Consider the following 25,664-nt stretch of genomic DNA (forward strand, 5'->3'; position numbering starts at 1 on the left):
TTTTTTCCAAGTCTTAGCAGTATTGCACTTAATAAGACCAAGATGTTTCATTACATTAAGAGTGTTCAAATTCTTCTTAAGTAGAAAATTAATGCAGTTATATTAAAAGATTGGTTATTTGTAAATTCAGAGAGCTACCAAGTTGATGTGATAAGGAAAACCAGTTGATATTTTCACTGAATGAACTGACTTTGAACTAAATTATCATATTCTTTGCTCTTAATAGTCAATGCCATTCCCTCTAAACTGCCTTTCCTTTATTGAGCGCTGTACATTTAAAAAGTTTTCTTCTATTATTTAGCCAAGTTAGAAAGTAGAGAGGGAAGTGTACATATAATTTTAGATAAGATTCATGAGGTTTTTATCACTTATTTACTTTTTAAAATCTTGTATGAGATTAGAGACAATGTTATCCAGAACCTAAATACTTGGTTTCATAAATGATGACTTAAAATTTTCTCCTCACTGTAGTGTATATTTCAGGCCATATATATTATAGACCAATAAAAAGTCTCAGGCTGGGTGTGGTGGCTCATGCCTGTCATCCCAGCACTTTGGGAGGCCGAGGCAGGCAGATCATTTGAGGTCAGAAGTCCAAAACCAGCCTGGCCAACATGGTGAAACCCCATCTCTGCTAAAAATACAAAAATTAGGTCAGGCGCGGTGGCTCACGCCTATAATCCCAGCACTTTGGGAGGCCGAGGCAGGCGGATCACGAGGTCAGGAGTTCAAGACCAGCCTGACCAACATGGTGAAACCCTGTCTCTACTAAAAATACAAAAATTAGCCGGGCATGGTGGCACATGCCTGTAGTCCCAGCTACTTGGGAGGCTGAGGCAGGAGAATTGCTTGAACCCGGGAGGTGGAGGTTGTGGGCGTGGTGGCATATGCCTGTAATCCCAGCTATTCAGGTGGTTGAGGTATGAGAATCGCTTGAACCCAGAAGGTGGAGGTTGCAGTGAGTCTAGATTGTGCCACTGCATTCTAGCCTGGGCAACAAAGCGAGACTCTGTCTAAAAAAAAAAAAAGTCTCAGACACTAGGCAAGAATGTGTTGGCAAGATATGATATCTTAATATATTTAATAGTAAATATAAAGCCATTTGAAGATAGTAACAGTCTTTACTTAGGCAGTGCCATTTCCCTTTTTGTACAGGATGTATTTTCCTGTTATTTGAAAGATAGGGGTATCTAGAGTATACAGAGAGGGTGGGGAAGAGACCCAGGTGGACAGCTGGTCTCAGTGCCTCACAAATAAGACATCATCTCCCTCCCCCTACCATTTACCGAGCATCAAATATGTGCTAGGTAATGTGCTGCATGCTTTTCAAACATCTCATTCCACGAGGAAGGTGGCATGATCCCTATTTTACAGATGAGGAAACAAGTTTGGAGAGGTTAAGTCTCCCACCCAATAAGCCAGAAATCAAACTCACATAGGTCTGAGTCCAAAGCCTGTGCTCTCAACTATAGTGAAATGCTGCCTTAAACTGATTTCTACTCAGTATTACTGTATGACAAACGAACACAAGAGTCACTGAAGTGGCTAGAAATGTCCCTTTTGGATGAATAAGGCAAGAAGTATCCACAAGAAAGGATTTCATATCATGATTTCTTCTTTCTGCTCTCTGCCTCTTTTTCTTATGGTATAATAACTCTACCTTTGCTCTACAAGCATTCTGTCCTCCCTGGGACATCCATCACCAACTACATCAGGAAAATCTAGCTCAAGACCAGAACACTGTGTTTAGTGTTATTATGTAAGACTAATGCTTTGTGCTTTCATTTATACACAATGTCATCAGTCAGGCCTCCCATTTTCTTAAAAATTCTCTGAACTTAGTGTGAATAGGTTCTCAGAAGCATTCAAGGATTTCAGACTCACCATATGAATATTTCATTCCACAGAATGCCTTGGCATTTCCTAATGTCTGTTCCTTACATTCGCATTTACCTATGGAAAGTAAATTAAAAATGGTGTTAGTTATTAGAAAAGCAAAGAAAGAAAAAATAAGAGATCAGCAAGTGTATCCAGATAACACATCCCTTAAGCCTTGAGTGATGCATACAGTGTAATCTGTAAGTACCGAGGAACCACGAAAGTCATTCAAAAGAAGTAGAGTCTCTTTCTAAATTAGTTATCTTCCAATAAAGTATTCATCCAAGAGAAATACAGAAGGTAGAAACAGTGATGTATTTCAATGCTTGTAATTGATGTTGTGATAAATACAGTCTAGTATTAATATTCCATGCTAACAGAAAGGAAAAACTGAATGGAAAACAATTGTCTTTCTGCAGTTAATGCTCACCACCACAAAAGTGAAATTAAATGAACTGATTGGGCAGTCCCTTGAAGGTAATGTCGTCCAATTTTTTTGTTGTTGTTATCCATTTAAAAAGTATTTATTGAGCACTTTTGGTATGCAAGGCATGGTGCTTCGCACTTCAGCACCATAAAGATAAGCAAGATACAATTCTTGCCTTAAGGCTTGCAATTCAGTAAGGTGAAGAAACCAAGTATACAAAAAGTGATAAAGTGATAAGTGGTCTGGGAGAGGTACAATATACTTGGGTGGAAGAGTCACATGTGTCTGGGAAGATGGGAAAAAACTTCTTGGATCAAGAAGGATTTAAAAGGGACTTTGAAGAATAAGTAGAATATTTTCTCCCAATAGTTTAAATTATATATTGCCACTATTACATGTGAGAGATTTGCCAGGCCCTATGGAAGACTTTCAAAATGCCTTTGTGCATAGTTTATTTTATGTATGTATGTATGTATATATTTATTTATTTATTTATCTATCGAGATGGAGTCTCATTCTGTCACTCAAGCTGGAGTGCAGTGGCGTGATCTCAGCTCATTGCAACCTCTGTCTCCCGGGTTCAAGCAATTCTCCTGTCTCAGCTTTCTGAGTAGCTGGGACTACAGGTGCACACCACTACGCCTGGCTAATTTTTATATTTTTAGTAGAGACGGAGTTTCACCATATTGGTCAAGCTGGTCTTGAACTCCTGACCTCAGATGATCCACTAGCCTCGGCCTCCCAAAGTGCTGGGATTACAGGTGTGAGCCACTGCGCCCAGCCTGTACATAGTTTATATGTAGCAGGGGACCCCAAACCCCTGGCCGTGGACTGGTACTGGTTTGTGGCCTGTTAGGAACCGGGTCACACAGCAGGAGGTGAGCAGCTTGAGAGAGAGCTGATTTTCATCTGAATTTACAGCCACTTCCCATCACTCAAATTACCGCCTGAACTCCGCCTCCTGTTAGATCAGCAGCGGCATTAGATGCTCATAAAAGTGCCCACCCTATTGTGAACTGTGCATATGAGGGCTCTAGGTTGTGCTCTCCTTATGAGAATCTAATGCCTGATGGTCTGAGGTGGAACAGCTTCGTCCTGAAACCATCCCCTGCCCCTGCCATCCATGGAAAAATTGTCTTCCATGAAACCGCTCCCTGGTGCCCAAAAGGTTGGGGACCACAGATATATAGCATTCTCATACTCATTTATATATTCGTTTCCTCTCTAGACTGTGTCCCTTCAAGACAATGGCTATATCTTATCAACCTTACATTTCTGGAGCCTAGCATGGATAGGATTTTCACTCACTGATTTAACAATTAGATATACTTTTTCCCCTTTCCTGTCCCCTCCTGCCCTCATGCACTGCATTTCATAGGCATTGAGTGGTCATAACAGCAGCTAGTGCTTACTGAGGAGCACTTACTGTATACCAGGCCGTTTTAAGCATTTTACATTAATTTACTCATTTAATATTCTCATAGGTAGAAATCTGGGAGGATTATAGAGATAAAAGAGTGAGCAGCCAGGTGTGGTGACTCATGCTTGTAATCCCAGCACTTTGGGAGGTCGATATGGGTGGACTGCTTGAGCCCAGGAGTCTAAGACCAGGCTAGGTAACGTAGTAAGACATTGTCTCTATAATAAAGATTAAAAATTGTCGAGCACGCAGGCGCAATGGTCGGGTTGCGGGGGGGGGGGGGGGGCGGGGAGGCGGGGGCAGGGGGCGGGCTGTGATTCTAGAATCTGAACCCCAGCTGGCACCGCCTCCCAAGCCCGCCGCCATGGCCGCCTACAAACTGGTGCTGATCCAGCATGGAGAGTGCATGGAACTGGAGATCCACTTCAGCAGCTGGTACGACTCCGACCTGAGCCCGGCAGGCCACCAGGAGGTGAAGCGCGGGCGGGCAGGCGCTGCTAGATGTTGGCTATGAGTTTGACATCTGCTTCACCTCAGTGCAGAAGAGAGCGACCCGGACCCTCTGGACAGTGCTAGATGCCATTGATCAGATGTGGCCCACCTGTAATGAGGACTTGGCGCCTCAATGAGCGGCACTATGGGGGTCTGACCGATCTCGGTAAAGCAGAAACTGCTGCAAAGCATGGTGAGGCCCAGGTGAAGATCTGGAGGTGCTCCTATGATGTCCCACCACCCTGCTGGAGCCTGACCATCCTTTCTACAGCAACATCAGTAAGGATCGTAGGTATGCAGACCTCACAGATGATCAGCTATCCTCCTGTGAGAGTCTGAAGGACACTATTGCCAGCGCTCTGCCCTTTTGGAATAAAGAAATAGTTCCCCAGATCAAGGAAGGGAAATGGGTACTGATTGCAGCCCATGGCAACAGCCTCCGGGGCATTGTCAAGCATCTGGAAGGTCTCTCTGAAGAGGCTATCATGGAGCTGAACCTGCTGACTGGTATTCCCATTGTCTGTAAATTGGACAAGAGCTCGAAGCCCATCAGGTGCATGGAGTTCCTGGGGGATGAAGGGACCCTGTGTAAAGCCATGGAAGCTGTGGCTGCCCAGGGCAAGGCCAAGAAGTGAAGGCCGGCGGGCAGACTACTGTCCCCAGGAGCACCCTCCTTGCCTGGTGTGTCCCTCTGCTCATCCCTCCTGCACACTGACCACATCTGTAGGCATCTTGAGCTGTAGCTGCAGATGGGGACCAGTGGCTCCCATTTTCGTTTTAGCCATTTTTGTCTCCTGCACCCACTCCCTTCATTCATTCTAGTCAGAATAGCACTTCTAGGGCATGGGTTCTCAGTCCAAGCTGTGGAAAAGCTCCCCTTGTCCAAGAGAGTTTAAAGGTAGTGACTTGGGTTTTTGCGACCGCTTTGTTTACTAAGAACTTGTGGGGGAGGAACCATGCTAAGCCATGACCAATGAGGAGAAGCAAGAGAGCCTGTCTGTCCCCAAGAGCCAGTCCTCTGCTCTTCTGTAGTCAGGCCACTGCCTGGGGGCTCTAGTCATTCCAGTGGAAGATGAATGTAACTCGCATGGTGATGTGACAGCTGTTTCCTCCCTGACCCCAGAGGAGATGGCTCTAGAAGGTTGGGATCAATCCTGAATTTAGTTTAGGTGTTACGTTTACTTTTATAAAAAAAAAAAGTATAGTATATATAAATAATACAAAACCATAATCCTTCTCGGATCTCTCGTGGCAGTTGAAATAGTCCCACATGTGGTCATCAGAAAGTAAGCCATTCCTCATACTAATATGGGATAAGCTCCTTGACCTCGGAGGAGTAGGAGTGCTTCCTGCTGTGTTTTTTAGAATCCCTCTGCTGCCTTGTTTCATGGCAGTGAAATGCCTCTTGGTCCTGTCCAAGTGTGTCTTTCACTGACTGATTTCTGAATCATGTTCTAGTTGCTCGGCCACATGGGTCCAGTGTTCATTTGAGCATAACTGTACTAAATCCTTTCTCCAGGAATGAGTATAATAAAGGAGTTATGTGCAATTAAAAAAATTGGCCTGGTGTGGTAGTATGTGCCTGTAGTCCCAGCTACTCGTGGAGGGGAGCACTGGTGGCACTGAGGTGGGAGGATTGCTTGAGCCTAGGAGGTCAAGGCTGCAGTAAGCCATGATGGCGCCACTGCACGCCAGCCTGGACAACAAAGTGAGACTCTGCCAAAAAAAAAAAAAAAAAAAGAAATTGTAGTAACCTAAGTGAATAGCCTATGGCCTTTGATAATTCCACAAAGCAGAAGAGTACAGTAACTACTGTGCTATATAACCTAATGGAACTCCAAATGGCATATACTGTTCCTCAACACAATGCTCTTCTCTTTAACCCTTCAGCCTAGAAGAGCAGACATAGGTCTATTGTTTGATGACCTTTCTTTGGCTGCTTTCCAATACTTCTTTTTCATATGCTTAGAGCTCAAACAATATTTGTTGATCAGGCTTCAGCCCAGATATGTTTTCTTAAAAGAAATCTGGAAGGGAAGAAAAGCTTGTTTAGTTATGCTAGGTTATTAGGACATTAAAAAAAAAAAAAGAGCATTGTTTACAGTTCTGTGGTACTAGTTAAGGCCAGTTTTGTTATTCAGGAAGTGAAATTTTACATCTGGTGTAAGAAGTGGTAGAAATTAAGGGTGTTTTGTTGGTAAAGTATATTATACTCCTAGTTGAAAGCTGTTTTTATGGAAACTTATGGGAGGTATATAGGTAGGTAGATTTTTTTCAGTGCTTAGAACACTTGTTGAAAAAGGTGCTCAGAAGCACCATTCTATACCCAATGCAGGGAACTCAGTAAAGTCTTCCTCAATCTGGCGTTCATCCAGATGAATTTCAGAGACTCTCTGGGGACATCACAGACCTAACAGCTGCTGTGGACATGAGAGTCTGCAGTCATTCTGGTGCCAGCACTTTATGTGCTTGGCTGGAATGCTGCCAACTCTCTAATAACACGCATGATGGGCTTAGTGAATGTCCTATAGTCCTAAAAACCGGATTATTACAGATTTGGTTTAGCAAACTTGGAGAATTATAAAAAGTCATTGTGTGCTTAGAAAAATAGAAGAACACCTTTAAAAGTGGCTATTAAAGTTAAAATCATAAAATTCCAGACTACGTAGCATTAAGGCAAAAAAAATTCATAGTAAAGACTTGTTTTCTTTTTCAAATGCTGAAAAGATAAATATGATAACTTCATGTTGCCTTCTCTTTTGCACCTTCTTTCCTGTTGTGACTGAACATGAAGCCATTAGGAAAATTATCATACGATTATGTCAAGTGAAAAAACCATGATACAGATGGGCAAATAACCTTGTTTCTCAGATTTAGGTTCTTGATTCTTGAAGGGTCCATATGTTCTCTATGAGAAGGTTTTAAAACTGATTTCTTTCTGATCTAAAATGTGGATTGATGGGTGGACAGAATTTAGGTGGCGGGTATGTGAGTGCACAACTTCTAAAACTTTTCTGGATGTCTGAAAATTTTCATAATAAAATGTTGGGAAAATTATCACAGACATTCTCAATCAACACAACTTTGTGAATTCATACTTTAGCACATCCTCAGCTCCAAGCACATAGCAATATTAGATAAAGCACGGAAAAAAAGACATAACCTGCATCAAAAACTAGATATTTATCTCTGTGGACTAGAAATGAATGTTTTCAATTTGTTGATACTTCTTGAATTTAAAAAAAATGTAAAGAAAAGAAATGAATGAATGTGCATTCGGGGGATACGGCTTTGGGGTCTGCTTTCAGAATCAGGCAGCAGTGGTCAGGAGTTCAGATACAAAGGAGTTAATAGGACAAAAAAGAGATCACAGTCAGACTCACTTTTTAAAGACAGATTGGGTAAGGCTCTCCTTGCTAATGAAAGGAGGCTGGGAAAAAACAATAAACCAACCACATACACAAAACTCCAAACTATTATTCATGGCCACTTGATGAAATTCTTAAAAAGGGCTCTGCATTTCATCCAGCATCTAGTCCTGCAAATTATGTAGCTAGTCCTTAAGTGACCTAGAAATGAATCCAAGTTGCCCTCCTGGTTTTCAAAGAATAGATATAATACAATGAAATTAGATTAGAGATAATCAGTAAACAAATATTCTTTTTTGTTTTTTTGTTTTTGAGATGGAGTCTCCCTCTGTCACCCAGGCTGGAATGCAGTAGCCTGATCTCAGTTTACTGCAACCTCTGCCTTCCAGGTTCAAGTGATTCTCCTGCCTTAGCCTCCCAAGTAGCTGGGATTACAGGCACGCGCCACCACACCCAGCTAATTTTTTTGTATTTTTAAGTAGAGACGGGGTTTTGTCATGTTGGCCAGGCTGGTCTCCAACTCCTGACCTCAGGTGATCCACCCACTTCGGCCTCCCAAAGTGCTGGGATTGCAGGTGTGAGCCACTGTGCCCAGCCCCGGGTAAAAAAAAAAATATTCTAAAAACCCTGATGTTTGAACAATTAAATATCCTAGACAACTCAATGGATTAAAGAGAAATTCTTAATGGAAATTAGAAAAACATTAGAACTTGAATGATAATGAAGATACTACATATAAAGGCCAATAGGATCCAGCTAAAAGATCTTATAAGGAAATGTATAACCTTAAGAGTACTTGCTAAAAATAAGAAAGACTAAAAGTAAGTGAGTTAATAATCACTGGACTCACAAAGGTAGAAAAGGACTAAAAAAGCAAACTTAGAGAAAACATAAAAAAAAAATAAAGATAAGAGCAGAATTAGTGAAATAAAGAAAAATTAAATAGGTTGGATCAAGTTAACCAAAAGTTAATCTCTGAGAGAAGCAAATTAAGATCAGTATAAGACAATAAGAAAAAAGGCACAGATAAGCTTAGGGACAAAAAGAAGATTAAGGACAGACTGAGTAAAGGTTAAATAAATTATGAGTGAATACCATGTATAACTCTATGCCAATACAATTTTTTAAAATTAAAATAATTGGTGGCTGGGCAAGGTGGCTCACGCCTGTAATCCCAGCACTTCGGGAGGCTGAGGTGGGTGGATCTTAAGGTCAGGAGATCTAGACCATCTTGGCTGACACTGTGAAACCCCATCTCTACTAAAAATACAAAAAATTAGCTGGGCATGGTGGCATGCGCCTGTAGTCCCAGCTACTTGGGAGGCTGAGAATTGCTTGAACCCGGGAGGCAGAGGTTGCAGTGAGCCGAGATTGCACCACTGCACTCCAGCCTGGGTGACAGAGTGAGACTCCAACTCAAAAAAAAAAAAAAAAAAAAAGAATCGGTAATTTTCTAGAAAACTTTGATTACCAACACCAAATCACAAATAAAACAAATTAATAACCATGACAGATATTGAATCAGTAATACTTTCGTCTACTCATAGACACTGTGTCTCAATGGTTTTATAGATAAATTCTAACAAAAATTCAAGTAACACATGATTCTATTTTTATATAAATAATTGCAGAGAATAGAAAAAAACCGTAGTAGGTAAGGGGACCTCCTAACTTACTCAAATATACAATGCAATACATTACATTATAGGCCAATATCAGTTATAAACATCAATATGAAAATCCTAAGCAAGCAAATAAATAAATGAAAGATAAAAACCCTAGCAGATCAAATTCAGCAACGTATGCATAAAAATACATCACAGCAAATAAAACTTATCCTAAGACTAAAAGAATAGCTTGATAATAACTGCCTTTCTGACAAACAACAGATGCTGGCAAGGCTGTAGAGAAATAGGAATGCATTTACACTGTTTGCAGGAGTGTAAACTAGTTCAACCATTGTGGAAGACAGTGTGGTGATTCCTCAAGGGTCTAGAACCAGAAATATCATTTGGCCCAGCAATCCCATTACTGGGTATACACCCAGAGGATTCTAAATCATTCTACTATAAAGACACCTGCACACGTATGTTTATTGCAGCACTGTTTACAATAGCAAAGACTTGGAGCCAACCCAAATGCCCATCAATGATAGACTGGATAAAGAAAATGTGACACATATACACCATGGAATACTATGCAGCCATAAAAAAGGATGAGTTCATGTCCTTTGCAGGGACGTGGATGAAGCTGGAAGCCATCATTCTCAGCAAACTAACACAGGAACAGAAAACCAAACACCATATATTCTCACTTATAAGTGGGAGTTGAACAATGAGAACACATGGACACAGGTAGGGGAACAACACACACTGGGGCCTATTAGGGGTGTGGGGGGCGAGGGGAGGGAGAGCATTAGGACAAATACCTAAGGCGTGCGGGGCTTAAAACCTAGATGAGGGGTTGATAGGTGCAGCAAACCACTATGGCACATGTATACCTACGTAACAAACCTGCACACTCTGCACATGTATCCTAGAACTTAAAGTAAAAAAAAAAAAAAAAAGAATAGTTTGATACCGGAAAAAAATTATTTTCAAATACCACATTGATAGATTACAAGAGAAAAACCATCTGATTTTCTCAAAAGATGCAGAGAAGGCATTCAGCTAAAAGCAAAACTCATTAACGATAAAATTAGAAATAGAAGAGAATGACATTTACTTGATAAAGGCTACCTATCAAAAATCGATATCAAGTTTTATAGTGGTGAAAATTTCAAACTATTTCCATCAAATTTGGGAAAACATTGTACTGGAGTCAAAAAAAATGAGGCATGAGAACTACACAAGTGAGACAAAACTGTCCTTATTTGTCAATAATATGATGGCCTACATTAGAAAATCCAAGATAATCCATACATACTGGAATCAGTAAACAAGTTCAGCAAAGTCGCTGGATACAAGCTCAAAATACAAAAAAAAAAAGTGACACATATACATTTATATCCTTTATATCAATAATCATTTAAAAATACAAAAAAAAATGTGACACATATACACCATGGAATACTATGCAGCCATAAAAAATGATTTTTAAAAATCATTTAAAAAATTCAGGTAAAGAACACTTTCCCAATAGCAATAAAATCTAAAGGTATCTAGGAGTAAATTTAATGAAAGACAGGTAAAACCATTTTGGAGAAAAGTGACAAATGCTATTGAAAGGCCTTAAAGAGGACCTTAATATATAGAAAGGTATCTTCATGTTTGGGACTACTCAATATTACAAAGCTATCACTTTTTTCAAAATGATCTATAAAGTCAATGCAATTGCAATAAAAACCCCAACAGAGCCTTTTGTGGGATTTAATAAACTTAATCTAAAATTCACATGAAAGGCAAAGAACCGATAGCTAAGATAATTTTAAGAAAGAACAATGAAATGAAGGGACTTGCCTTCTCAGATATCAGGACTCATTATAAAACTGTAATAATATATTGTGGTATTGGCTCATGAAACATGATAGAGAGACAAGATACAGATCCATTCATATATAGAAACTTGATATATAAGGTAGCATTACAGAAAATGGCCTCAGCTGCTCATTCCCATGACCACATCTTAGACATCGCCATTATCGATAACTGCTACTCTTCCAGTCTCAATTTCAAGAGTCTCATTCTTTGACTTCTACATCCCATCCTAGCTTGTTTCCAACTCCAACAATCCTCTGAAACCCTGTAATCCTTGACCCTACCTCATTTCACCCTCACATCCCTATTTACCCAGTTTAAATTCTATGAACAATTATTGCCCTCTCTTGCTTCATTCTTGCTTGGAAAAACCTCAACCCAGCTTAAAGTCATCTCTTTGTTTATGCCTACATCCACAGTGCTGAATGTGACTAGGGAAAACACACAACCATGCCGACGGGTGTTACTCTAAATGCCACACCTTTGCTTGAAATGCTCCAATGGCTTCCATCTTACTCCAGGTGAAAGCCAAGGTCCTCACAGTGGCCTCTGCAGCCTCGTTATATTTCCTCTTCCACTTGTCTTCCCAGCTTACTCTGCTCCAGCCACACTAGCCTTCTTGCTGTTTCCTGAATTCCTCCTCAGGGCTTTAAAGACTTGCTGTATCTTCTGCCTAAACTCTCTTTCCTCTGCCACCTGTATAGCTAGGCTTCTTACCTCAAATGTCACCTTTCAAAGGGCTTACCCTGATCACCTTATTTAAAAGTATGTCCCTCTAAAACATATCTTATCCCCTGTCCCTGCATTATTTTTCTATTACACTAAACATTTATCATACTAAATATTTTATTTGTTTATTAGCTGTTTTCCTTCGCTAGAATGTAGGAGACACAGAAGCAGAGATTTAATGTTTTGTTCATTTATTTACAGCGCTGCCACATGACAGAGGTACTTAATAAATATCTGTTGGATGAATGAATAAATTTATAAAGAACTACTACAAATTCGTAAGAAAATTATGGATAGGAAATTCACAGAAAAGGAAACCTGAATGGCCAAGAATAAAGACAGGTACTTCTATAACCATTTAAAGTGTAAGCATTTAAAACTGTGAAAACCATTCTTAGGGCAGGTAGCCTGCAAGCTATAGAAAAACAGGTGGCCGACTTGGCCTGAGGGCTGTGGTTTGCCAGCCCCTGGCCTGGTGAAACACCTTCTCAAGTGCACAAAGTCACATACAAGAGAACATTTAGGGCAGTGTTATTTATAATGGTGGAAAATTAGAAATTGGAGATATCCTAAATGGCAAACAAACGAGAGAATAAAAATGGTATATTCATATAACCGCTTTTATATGAATTTTTTTGAGATGGATAAACCTCAAAAAACTACATAATCAGGTAAAAAATGTTTTGCTTATTTACATTTCAGAGATGGGCTCTTTCTATGTTGTCCCGGAGTTCAGTGGCTATTTACAGGTGCTATTATGGTGCACTACAGTCTCAGACCTCTGGGCTCAAGTGATCCTCCTGCTTAAGCCTCCTGAGTAGCTGGTACTACAGGTGCACGCCACCAAGCCTGGCTACCAAAAACATTTTAAAAGAGTATATAAGGGCTGGGCGCGGTGGCTCATGCCTGTAATCCCAGCACTACGGGAGGCCGAGGTGGGTGGATCATGAGGTCAGGCATTCGAGACCAGCCTGGCCAACATAGTGAAACCCCATCTCTACTAAAAATACAAAAAATTAGCCAGGTGTGGTGGTGGGTGCCTGTAATCACAGCTATTTGGGAGGCTGAGGCAGGAGAATTGCTTGAACCTGGAAGGTGGAGGTTGCAGTGAACCAAGATTGTGCCACTGCACTCCAGCCTGGGCAACAGAGTGAGACTTTGTCTCAAAAAAAAAAAAAAAAAAAAAAAAAAGAGTAGATATAATGTGCGTGGAATTCTGAAATACTCAATATATATATAGGTAATAAAAACATGAAAGTGGATGATCAACACCAAGTTCACCATTGTGGTTATTCTGTGGACAAAGGGAGGCAACTGGGCTTGGGGCTGGTACATCGGGGACTTCAAAAGCATCTGTAACATTTTATAACCTAAATGAGAATATGAAACAATTATGGCAAAGTGTGAGATTTGCTAACCCTTTGAAGGTGTGTATGGGTGCTCATTGCATAACATTTTTACTACTTGTAATGTTTCATAATAAAATATATTTAACTTGCTGTGAGTTTAATTTGGAGCATTTGGTGAGCACTTTATAGCCAAGTGTTGATTCAATATTTCATGCCCACATTTGAGTTTGTGTTAAGGAGCAAGTTACTGCTAAGTATAATCACTTGCTTTTCTACAAGAAGAGAACAGAGGCAAGATGAACACAGAAGCTGAGAATTCATACCACTATCATGGCATGCCCTTCAAAAGAAGAAACAGAACAACATCATAGGGAAATTGAGTCAGAGGAAATAGGAGCCCATATTGAGTAAACTCAAAGAGCTATATTTATGTAGTGAGCAGTGTTTTGGCTTTGGTACAAATCATTTTTCATATTCAGTTAATGTCATTAATTTGATTTTTTTGGCTTCATTATTTGGCTTATATTTAGTTTGTAGAATTACTTTTGCTTTCTAGTTGTAAAAAAGCTATAAACATAAGGAGTTCACATCTGGCTTTTGCTTTGTACCTATTAAGTTAAGCTAGGTTTATAAGAATATTTTTCCTTTCAATGGATCTGTAAATTTCCAAACCTAATATATTCAGTAGGCTTTTTTTTTTTTTTTTTTTTTTTTTGAGACAAGGTCTTGCTCTGTTACCCAGGCTGGAATGCAGTGGCACGATCACAGCTCACTGTAGCCTTGACCGCTCAAGTGATCCTCCCACCTTAGCCTCTCAAGTAGCTGGGACTACAGGCGTGCACCACCACACTGGGCTAACTTTTTAATTTTTGTAGAGATAACTCTTGCTATGTTTCCCAGGCTGGTCTTGAACTCTTAGCCTTAAGCAATCCTTCTGCCTTGGTCTCCCAAAATGCTGGGATTATACTCACCCCACTCAGTAGGCTCTTAACTGTGTTTTAGAGTGAGAAAAACATACCAAAGTATTAACAGTGGAATAATGAGATTTTGGGTGACCTTTTTTTTTTTTTTTTTACTATGATGTTTTGCATTTTCCAAATTTTCTATACCAACTACATATATTACTCTAATCATCAGAAAACAAACAAAAATGTGTTAAAATACCCCTTAGCTATATTTTACAGTTTCATACTTACGGGAGTCACTACTTTATTATACCATGAAACCCCAGAACTAAAGAGTTCCCCTCATAGGATCCAAAAGCTGGACCCTGGTTTGTCACGTATCACTGTTACATAAGACCAGACCCGAAAATATGATGCCTGGTTACATCCATCTCACCTGAGTGTAGAAGTGCAGAAAACCCCTGCGCATCCTCCCACTCCCAGGCTGGTTCGCTCTTATTGTGCACGGGACGGAAGTCAGGAACTTCATGATACCAGTCTATGTCTGTGTGGCTAACAAAATAGAACATGATAAAGAACGTATTCAGGAATTTTTTAGAACTTGTATAGAAATGAATCTATAGAGATTTAAACCTTATCTTCTGCCTTCCCATTCTTCCTTTTTCCAGAAATAGTGTTTTCCTTGAACTATTGTGAAGACAATAATTATTTTGCAAAATGAATTAGATGATCTCTAGAATCTTGCAAGAACAAGTTACTTGAGTTTGTAATTAGACAAAAATTATTGGTTTTGTTTTGTTTTGTTTTAAAACGGAGTTTTACTCTTGTTGCCCAGGCTGGAGTGCAATGGTGCAATCTTGGCTCATTGCAAACTCCGCCTTCCGGGTTCAAGCGATTCTGCTGCCTCAGCCTCCTGAGTAGCTGGGATTACTGGCGCCTACCACTATGTCCAGCTAATTTTTTTGTATTTTTAGTAGAGATGGGGTTTCATCATGTTGGCCAGGCTGGTCTCGAACTCCTGACCTCAGGTGATCCACCCGCCTCAGCCTCCCAAAGTGTTGGAATTACAGGCGTGAGCCACCACGCCCAGCCTGACAAAAATTCTTTAAAAGAGATGTGCAAATACATCTTTGCTCCATTAACAGAATGCAAGATTTTCCAAATCACTATAGGTTTTCAAAAGAGCCTGAAATACATGCAGCTGAGAGCAAGAGCCTTGCACATTCACCTGCTGATGCAGTCGCCGGTGATAGGGTCACAGCTCCCCGCACAGTCACATGGTCGACAGCCATAGTCTCCGAAGCCCCAGTATCCCACCATGCACCTGTCACAATGTCGCCCTGCCACCCCAGGCTTGCAAGGGCAGTCACCATTGCTGGGGTCGCAGAAGGTCACTGAGTTGGCAGGAAGGACAGCTGATCCTACTGGATGGCAGGAACACGCTACAACAGAGAGGACACGCAAGGATCAAAGACTGACTGTAGATCACCCGTGTGAACATTAGGCTTGACCATCCCCAAGTGGCTTCCCTTCACCACACAGCATATTTCTGAGACTCCTTCTTTAGCCAGTGAGTGTATGCTCAGAGAATGAAAGCTAATTAAATGACAGATAAGCGAGATATAATCAGAAAAGCATGTCTGCTGCAAAAATAAACACATAATTTATCCTAATATGGAAGGCATGAAATATGAATGCCCTTTGGTTGGGGTGATGAGGACGAACCAGCAAAGAAGACAGGGTGGAAGGATTCAGTGAGAAAGGAAAAGACGTCATGAGAGTATAGTGTTCTGGAAGCCAAAGAAGGTTTCAAGGAGTAGGGCAGCATCAGCTGTGGCAGATGTTGAAAGGTCAAAGAAGATGGGGCATGTGATGGAGTATTGCATTTGAACAGCACAAAGGCTGTTGGTGTTCTTCACAGGAAGAGTTTCAGTGTAATACATAGTGAGAGGGGAACCCAGTGGAAGAGGATTCAGGGGAGTATGGGAGTAGAGGAATTCGAGCATGTGAACAGATAGCTCTTTTGAGGAGCTTTGCTTTTTTTTTTGAGAGAGGGTTTCACTCTATCACCAAGACCAGAGTGCAGTGGTACCACCATGGCTCACTGCAGCCTCAACTTCTTGAGCTCAAGCGATCCTCCTGCCTTAGTCTCCCGAGTAGGTGGGACTACAAGCCGGCACCATCATACCTGGCTACTTAAAAAAAAATTTTTTTTTTTTTTGTAGAGGCAAGGTCTTGCTATGTTGCCCAGGCTGGTCTCAAACTCCTGGCCTCAAGCAATCCTCTCACCTTGGCCTCCTAAGTGCTGGGGCTACAGGCGTGAGACACTGCGCCTGGCCGTAAGTCTTTAATACTAGTCAAAAGTCCTTCTCCTCAGCCCTCTCCCTACTCCTGGAATTACTTATTGCTCACAGTCTGACAACCTGCAGCAGTTTCTTTGTTCTTGGGATGGCAAAAGTAGTTGAACAAAGTGTATATCTATGTGTTTGTATACATACATATATACACTTTTCATATATATGTATGTGTGAAATGTGCTTTCTGGGCTTATCACAAATTCATGAGCCCTAACTTCAGTTGGATCTCCAAACCAATGCTCATCAACTCTATTTTTGCTTTTTTGAGACAGGGTCTTTTCTTGTTCCAGGCTGGAATGAAGTGGTGCTATCTCCACTCACTGTAGCCTCAACTTCCTGGGCTCAAGCAATCCTCCTGCTTCAGCCTCCCAGGTAGCTGGGACTACAGGCACACGCCACTACGCCCAGCTAATTTTTGTATTTTTTATAGAGATGGGGTTTCACCATGTCCAGGCTGGTCCAAACACCTGGACTCAAGCGATCTGCCCACCTCGACCTCCCAAAGTGCTGGGATTGATTACAGGTGTGAGCCACTGTGCCCAGCCCATCAACTCTATTTATTCAAATTTTCCTGGATTAAAAAAAAATAATATTTCTCACAGTGGCTGTCTCAGAAATTCCCTAGGCTTCTCAATCAACCTACCCACTTAGTCTGATTCTAATTCACTGAGAGGGTCCTCTGGATAATCTTTTCTCCATTTCAAAATCTTTTTCATCTTCCCACTGCTTTCTCTGAGAATCAAGTGAGAAACGCTGGGAGAAACCTTGGTTGACGGCTCTGCCTCCCAGAGCCTCTGTGACCTCAGGTGAGAAATATAACTTTCCTGGATCCTGGTTTCCTTATTGTGGTATCTGCATCTCATGGAGAGTTCATGCAGTTGACATGATTTTAAATGAAACTACTTCAGCAAGGTGCATAGCACAGTGTCACACACTGAAGAAGCCAGTTCTTCATGCTGCACCTTCTCAACTAATATTCTCAATCCTGTTCTCTGCTTTTTCCCCTTGGAAACTTCTTTTATTGATTATTTTTCCTTTAAAATATCAGTTTGGCTTCAAATCTCCACTACTGACTAACTGTGTGACTTTGAGCAAGATACCTAGGCTCTCATCTCAGTTCCCTTATCTGTAAAGACAATAAAAATAGGAACTATCCTCATGCAGTGGTAAGGATAAAAAGAGATTATGTGTGCAAAGCAGTTAGTGTGATGTCTGGTACATGATTAATAGTAAATTAAATTAACTAACTAATCCAATAGATAATTCTTTTTTTTTTCTTTAGAGAAGGTTTCACTCTGTTACCCAGGCTGAAGTGCAATGGCACATCACTGCTCACTGCAGCCTCGACCTCCCAGGCTCAAGAGATCCTCCCACCTCAGCCTCCCAAGTAGCTGGGACTATGGGCACATGCCAGCACACCTGGCTAATTTTTAATTTTTTTTTTTTTTTTTTTTTTGTAGAGACAGGGTATCACTATGTTGCTCAGGCAGTCTTGAACTCCTGGGCTCAAGTGATGCTCTTGCCTTGGCCTCCCAAGTGCTGGGATTACAGGTGCCAGCCACTGTGCCCATCAGATAATTCTTATAGAGATATAGGACCTATGTTTATCTGAGAAATGGTGCCAGCCCTCAGGGAACTTATAGTCTTGTGGGGGAAACAGAGAAGAAATAAAAGATTTCCATACATGTGATGTGCTGTAACAGAGGTACACATAAAGCACTGTGGGAACACAGAGGAAAGGTGAAGGCAATACAAGCTGAGGGAATCAGGTGGGATCAACAAAGGAGGGATCATTTAGCGATCTGAGCCAGTTCATAAAAGATGAATAGGAGTTTGCAAGTTGAAAAGGAGGGCAAGGGGCTGGGCGTGGTGGCTCACACCTGTAATCCCTGCACGTTGGGCGGCTGAGGCGGGTGGATCACTTGAGGTCAGGAGATCGAGGCCAGCCTGGCTAACATGGTGAACCCTCATCTCTACTAAAATACAAACATTAGCCGGGCGTGATGGTGCACGCCTGTAGTCCCAGCTACTCGGGAGACTGAGGCAGGAGAATCTCTTGAACCTGGGAGGCCCAGGTTGCAATGAGCTGAGATTGTACCACTGACCTCCAGCCTGGGTGACAGAGCGAGACTCTGTCTCAAAAAAAAAAGAAAGAAAAAAGAAAAGGAGGGCAAGGAAGGCAATTGCTGATTCCAGCTCAGTCTTTAGACACTTTCCCCAGTGCATCTTTTTAAAATAAATTTTTCATAAATAAATTGTGGTAAGAAACACACACTATACAGTTGACCGTCTTAGCTATTTTTGGGTGTACCGTTCATCCCTTCTGCATTTTACATTTCTGCATTGTGTGGGAGCTCTTACTGCTTCCTGGAAATGCTACACTCTCTGATGCCTCAGTGCCCCTGGCCCTTGGCCATGCCTGTGTGGCCTTTCCCCACCTTGTCCATCTAGATTCTGACAGGATTTCTTGTCCCACTCCCTCCAGACAGTTAGCCACTCTCTCCTCTATGCTGCCTCTTTGCATATATTTCTATTTTGTGCCTATCACAGTGCATCATTATTATTATTATTATTTTTCCATTGGAAAAGGATTTTATTTCACCATAAAAATGCAAACTGGAATAAACATCATCTTTCCTAATGCAAATGTTACAGCTATTTTTAAGTATTTCTGAGTTTCACTTTGAAAAGCAAACGACTATAAAATTAACAAGTTTGCAGCCTTAAATCTGTTTGAGACATTCCATGTAAAAATAATTTGGTGAAAAAGCCTTTTTTTTTTTTTTTTTTTTTGGTTTTTTGTTTTTTGTGATGGAGTCTTGCTTTACTGCCCAGAGTGTAGTGCAGTGGTGTGATCTCGGCTCACTGCAACCTCTGTCTCCCGGGTTCAATCTATTCTCCTGCCTCAGCCTCCCAAGTAGCTGGGATTATAGGTGCCTACCACCATATCGGCTATTTTTTTGTATTTTAAATAGAGATGGAGTTTCACCATGTTGGCCAGGCTGGTCTCGAACTCCTGACGTCAAGTGATCTGCCTGAGTCAGCCTCCCAAAGTGCTGGAATTACAGATGTGAGCCACCACGCCCAGCCACTAAACAGTTTCTTAAAATAATTATTTGTTGATATGCCTATCTCCCTTACTAGTAGAGTCTGAATTCATTGACAGAAGGATCTTTATCTTCTTATTTTTGTCTTTGGGGCCCCAGAACAGTGTCTGGTACATCATAGATGCCCTAATCAGCATCTGTGGAATTGACCTGGAGGATATTCCAGGCTGTGGGAATCCTATGTGAAAGAGCCCATGTGGGGAATGTGAGAAGTTTAGTGTGCCTGAGTGTACACTGAGTAGAAAGCAGTTGAAGGAGATGAGGCAGAAGAAAAGCTGTAGAGTCAGGTCGGATGGTAATAGGATTCCAGGTTGTGGAATTGCCTAGCTTTAGAGGTTGAATTTTGTCCTATGGGCATAATGAATCATAAGAAGTTATAAAGCAGAATTATGGCATGGTTACAATTGAATTTTGACAGACACTTTGGAGGCATTGTATAGACTAGAGTGGGGAGAGGCTGGTGGCAGGATAATCAAAGAAAAGAGAGACAGCAAGGAAATGACTAAGACAGTAGGTGTGGGAATGGGAGGTAAGTTTGGATATGAAAAACTTATTTTTTAAAGTTAGAATAGATAGGGTTTGGAGACCATCTGGAAGAGGAAGAAAGAGTTGTTGAGGGACAAATAGAAGTCGGGGAAGATTTTCAGGTGTCTAGTTCATGAAACTGAATAATTAGTGACATTATTCACAAAGATCTAGAAGAGAGGACTAGAGAAAGTTGGGGCAGATAGATCCATGCTGAGGGTGGAGATAGGGAAGGAAGGGAAAGAGAATGAGTTTAGGATCAAACACATTAAGCTTGAGATGCTTAAAGGCTATCTTAAATATATCCTGGAAACATTCTGACACTTAGGAGAAAAGTTGGGGTCACAAATACAGTTTTGAGAGTTGTCACCCAATGGCAGTTGAAATTAGGAGGGCTAGATGAAACTTCCCAGGGACGGTGTGTAGAGTGAGAAGATGATCAAGGATAGAACACGGTGGAAACATCCATAGGTACTGGCAGTTGGAGGAGCAATAACTTGCAAAAAGATTATTAAGGAGAAGGTAGAGAAGGAGGAGAGAAAAAAAAAGAAGCCAAAGGATGAGAAAGTTTCAAGCAGTTAACAGTGTCAAACAGTGCAGAATGCTCAAGTCACATACGATGGACAATAGGCCAGCAACACCATCAATCAGGAGGTCATTGGTGACTTTTGTGAGAACAGAAGCTGGAGAAATACAGGCCCTGATGGTGTACTGTGCTACTGTTTAGATCTCTCTTTCATCTCTTTAACCAATAATCATTAGAGCCATGGTTCTCAAACCAGTATGAATGTGTGAGGTTTGCAAAAAATTTCTAACATCTGTGTAACCTTCCCCCCACGCCCCTCCCCATAAGCTCTCTTTCATTGAGAACCACTACAATAGAGCATGAAATGTTGCTTCTTCTGCCAAAGGTATGAATTATCTTCTTGGATAACCTCATATTCATTCATTTATTAGAATCTCATTCATTGACTCACTCACTCAACCAACAAATGTTAATAATAATAATTCTAATGTTTATGAAGCATTTGTAGTTTCCAAAATGTGGTCACTCCTTAGCCAAACATGTAAGGTCCTTCATAGCAGAGGTCTAGCCTACTTTTCCAGTCCTTCCTCTCATTATTCTCTTGCATATAGCCCTTGTTCTAATTAATTGGGACAATTTCTAGACACACCCTCCATCTTTCTTGTTTCTTTGCCTTTATTAATTTCAACAGTGAAATCTTTCTTCCCATAACAATCTTTCAAAATTCTATATGTCCTTCAAAACCTATATCTAATGTCACCCCTAAGGGTTGCTGCAATTCAACCATTTGGGGGGATTAGCGTGCTCAAGGTGGGAGCTCTGTTGGTATTTTCCTTGTTAAAGACAGAACTTTTGACATACAATGGTATTCAGAAAAGAAAAGTGGGATTCAACACCCTTTCCTCTGCCACCCCTTCCCACCTCACCAAATGTGAAGCCAGGGCAGTAGCTCCACTTGCCCACAAGGGACAGGTCCACCTTCTTTTAGAAATCATTCCTTATTCCAATGCAGTTGAGTATGATTTACCCTTTCTTTGTAACCCTCCAGTGCTTTAAAGAAACATTTCTTCTTATAGCTCTGATCACATTCTACTTTGCATTAGGCAGTTGGGGGTTTTCTTTGTCTATCACACCGGTCTGTAAGCTCTTTGAAGTGGAGCACGGGCCTCACTCACCTATCCCCTGCAGTGCTTAGCGGAGGCAGACTTGAGTTTAACTCCTAGCTGAAATTTGTTTTACCTTTCTGAGCCCCACATTTCTATTTTACCAGGTTTTGTTGAGGACTAAACCAGAGATAATGTACATCACTAGCACTTAGTAAGACATTAGCAAATGGTAGATTACAGCTGCTCAAAAATGACCCTTGAACTGAATTAAAAGGCTATGATATAAGCACTATTTACAAAGGACAATGGAGGAAAACAGCATAGGAGACACTGTTTGAAAGGCTAATAATGTGTGTATTTAAGGCAGCGTTTATTTACCCATTCACTTACTCAACAAACATTTAATGAGCACCTGCTATGTGCTAAGTACTGTGCAAATTGCTAGGGATCTAACTTGAATAAAACAGTCTTGGTCCTTAAAGAGATCCCAAGTTTAAAAGAATTATTCCAAGATTTTAAAAATCTTTACACCGGAGGAAAGTAAAGATTTTGCCTCTAAAACATTGAGGTTCTAAGGAGAACATCTTTATATTCATACAGTTATGATAAGCACTGTCTCTACATTAAATTTCCTAATTTTTTTCTTCACTTGGTTTTTATTATGAGAACATTTAGGGATTTTTCTCTTAAAGTATCAAAGCACTATTGATTTATGGTTTGTTTCTAATTAAGAAATAATTCATTTGGATTATATAATATGCAATATGAATATATCAAAATGCTATATTCAAAACAGTGTAGACATTACTTAAAATGAAATCACATAATCTAGTATGAAAATTATATAATTTTGAGATGACGAAACCTATAGTTACTATATCACTCAGTCAAGTCAATTTGGTTCTTAAAGCAGATAGGAGAGATTTAGCCAGAAGAAAGATATTATAAGAACCCCTTCTATGGTAATATATGGTAGTCCACCACTCCTATCTTTTCCTCTAATAGAAAATTCAAGCATTTCCAGGAGTTGACCTCTCCCTTCTACCGTATATTTTAAAAGCTACACTCATTTCAGGAATGGCCAGAGAAGAATGTGTTTCTGTCATATGTGCTAGTAGATTTCTGTCAGCGTGACTTCTCACATAATTACAAGATAAAGATACCATTTGGAAACTATGCAGAACTAGCTCCAGGCCGAAGGCCCTGACATCTTTCATGGCATACTTTTTCAAGACTCACACCGAGGTCTGCCTTGCATACTTATCTCCTGAAGCTTGATAGCAGTCAATATCTGACACATACAATCTACTTTTCTTATTTTCTTCCAAAATGCAAACATATTTTCTTCTTGTTTGGAAGGAAAAAGGATCTCCTCAGGTTCTGGTTCAGTTCTGATTCCCCAACATATATTTCTTACTAATTGTTGATTCTAAAATGCAACCCAAGAACTTATTTTTTCACAATAAATGTCAAAGTTATGACCCAGACTGACAGAAGTTCTTAACTTCAGCTTTGTCTTTGTTGTTGTTTGTTTGTTTTTTGAGACAGAGTCTTGCTCTGTTGCTCAGGCTAGAGTGCAGTGGCGTAATCTTGGCTGACTACAACCTCCGCCTCCCAGGTTCAAGCTATTCTCATGCCTCAGCCTCCTGAGTAGCTGGGATTACAGGCACATGCCACCACGCCTGGCTAATTGTGGTATTTTTAGTAGAGACGGGGTTTTGCCAGTTGGTCAGGCTGGTCTTGACCTCCTGACCTCAAGTGATCCACCTGCCTCAGCCTCCCAAAGTGTTGGGATTACAGGCGTGAGCCACCATGCCCGGCCTGTCTTCTTGTTAGACCCAACAGTTGAACCATCATCATATACTATTATGCTGACATTAATTATTCTTTTCGTTATAATTTTTAGTGTTCACAGCTGTGGTGAACTGTCCTTAAGAGCCAAAATATTACACTGAGTGGTAACCAGGTATATTTAGAAGCTGTATGGCCTGTCTAGGTGGTAAATCATTCATCACTGGAGTCATCATTTTCCCCCCAAAACATCTGCCCTAACCTGCTCTCACCCACAACCATGGTGGCAAAACAAAATTATTAAAAATGTCAATTTAATTTCCGGATATTTTCACAAGAGTTCATCAATAATGCATGAGACTTACTTTGAATAGTACCTTTTTTGGGGGGGGACAGAGTTTCGCTCTTGTCGCCCAGGTTGGAGTGCAATGGTGTGATCTCAGCTCACTGCAACCTCTGCCTCCTGGGTCCAAGTGATTCTCCTGCCCCAGCCTCCTGAGTAGCTGGGATTACAGGCACCCGCCACCATGCCCAGCTAATTTTTGTATTTTTAGTGGAGATGGGGTTTTACCATGCTGGCCAGACTGGTCTCAAACTCCTGACCTCAGGTGATCCACTCGCCTCAGCCTCCCAAACTGCTCGGATTACAGGCATGAGCTACTATGCCTGGCTGGTACCTTCTTTACCCAAGTGTTCTACTGGAAGAAAATCTATGGTAACAGTGCAAAAGTTTTGAAACAGATGAGGTAGAGGAAATGAGTACTTTACAAAAGATTTCACAACAGATTCCCTTCAAGTAATGAATTTAGATAATTGCTGAATATGATAGAAATTTTATCTATAGTTATATGTTTGCAGCAATACATCTGAAAGTGAAGCAGGGCCCCTGCAGCATTTATAGAAAAGGAGGCAATGCTGCTGTGTAGGACTTTCTAGCAGGAAACACACCTGTTAATGAAACGATGGATGGACACATTTTCAAATATCTTGTGCGTGCATAAGGCTCTAAAACTAATATTTGTATCAATCACAAAGGCTGACAATAAATACAGTTGTTTGGAAATTTGCTGTAAGATTTCTTAGAAGACAGAAAATAAAATAGAAGCAATATAATAAAGTTGGTAAGAGCACAAGCTTGGGAATCAGACTAGATGACTAGATTCTATCCAGAACTAGATTCTGGTGATGAGGCTTATTATTTACAAGACTTTTGAAATTAACTTCTTCAGCTGTCAGTTTTCTCATTAATGAAGGAAGCCACAGAGATGTTTTGTGAGGTTTGAGATCATGTATGTAAATATTTAGCAATGTATCAGGCATCTAGTGGCACCAAATGCTAAAAAAAAAAAGGATATTATTATCTAGATGAAACTTATTCGTATAAAAATGCTCATCACTCGTTCATTCATTCACTTGCAACTTTACCAAAGGGTTATTGAACTTTAAGGTTAACATGAACTATGCTAGGGGCCGAAGATACAAAGATGACTACAAAAAGTCATATCTCTTGAGTGAGGGAAGAGAGAAGTGTAGATAATGACAGGGCAGTAAGCATTATACCCGAGGTAGTTCAGGGTGCATGAGAATACAGGAGCAACAAACTGCCTCATTGTAGATATGTTTTTTTTTTTTAAAGGAAACTAATGATCTAACTGGCTTTCAAAATAGCCTCCTTGCCTTTGTATCAGAGAGGAACACTGCTTTCTTGACTACTCTAAGTTCTATGGAATTAAGTTACTCTCCTGTTATATGTTCCTTTCCTTGGACAAAAAAAATTAACTTATTGGCCAGGTGCAGAAGCTCATGCCTGTAATCACAGCACTTTGAGAGGGCGAGGCAGGCAGATCGCTTAAGGTCAGGATTTAGAGACCAGCCCGAGAAACATGGTGAAAGTCCGTCTCTACTAAAAATACAAAAATTAGCTGGGTATGGTGGTGCATCCCTGTAATCCCAAATACTCAGGAGGCTGAGGCAGGAGAATCGCTTGAACCTGGGAAGCGGAGGCTGCAGTGAGCCGAGATCACGCCACTGCACTCCAGCCTGGGTGATAGAGCAAGACCCTGTCTCAATTGAAAAAAAAAAAGAAAAAAAGAAAAAAAATTAACCTATTACTCTTATTTTGTGGATCAGAGTATGTTGAAAAAAAGGAGGGTGTGATCTATGGTCCTGCTGCCCTGAAATGTCATATAGGACAAGAGTCACAGCAGT

General features: G+C 40.7%; 1 protein-coding gene, 1 long non-coding RNA gene and 1 pseudogene across 3 annotated transcripts in view; 2 read left to right on the top strand and 1 right to left on the bottom strand.

Annotated features, from left to right (window-relative positions):
* The window catches only part of LOC100612995 (uncharacterized), a 103,529-nt gene that overhangs the window by 33,556 nt on the left and 44,309 nt on the right, over window positions 1-25,664 (top strand). Inside the window, exon 4 of the long non-coding RNA XR_010148390.1 lies at window positions 11,992-12,132. This is a non-coding gene — a long non-coding RNA (uncharacterized LOC100612995). The remainder of the gene's footprint in view (window positions 1-11,991; window positions 12,133-25,664) is intronic.
* NTN4 (netrin 4) overlaps window positions 1-25,664 on the bottom strand; it is a 133,665-nt gene that overhangs the window by 10,611 nt on the left and 97,390 nt on the right. For both annotated transcript variants that reach the window (XM_016924014.4, XM_016924015.4), the window contains exons 6-8: window positions 15,273-15,486; window positions 14,481-14,596; window positions 1,885-1,953 (exon numbers count right to left, since the gene is read on the bottom strand). In XM_016924014.4, coding sequence (XP_016779503.3) covers window positions 1,885-1,953; window positions 14,481-14,596; window positions 15,273-15,486 — 399 coding nt within the window. The remainder of the gene's footprint in view (window positions 1-1,884; window positions 1,954-14,480; window positions 14,597-15,272; window positions 15,487-25,664) is intronic.
* Window positions 4,090-4,932, top strand: LOC107967604 (phosphoglycerate mutase 1-like; annotated as a pseudogene).

Source organism: Pan troglodytes, chromosome 10 (genome assembly GCF_028858775.2).
Source record: "Pan troglodytes isolate AG18354 chromosome 10, NHGRI_mPanTro3-v2.0_pri, whole genome shotgun sequence".
NCBI lineage: Eukaryota > Metazoa > Chordata > Mammalia > Primates > Hominidae > Pan > Pan troglodytes.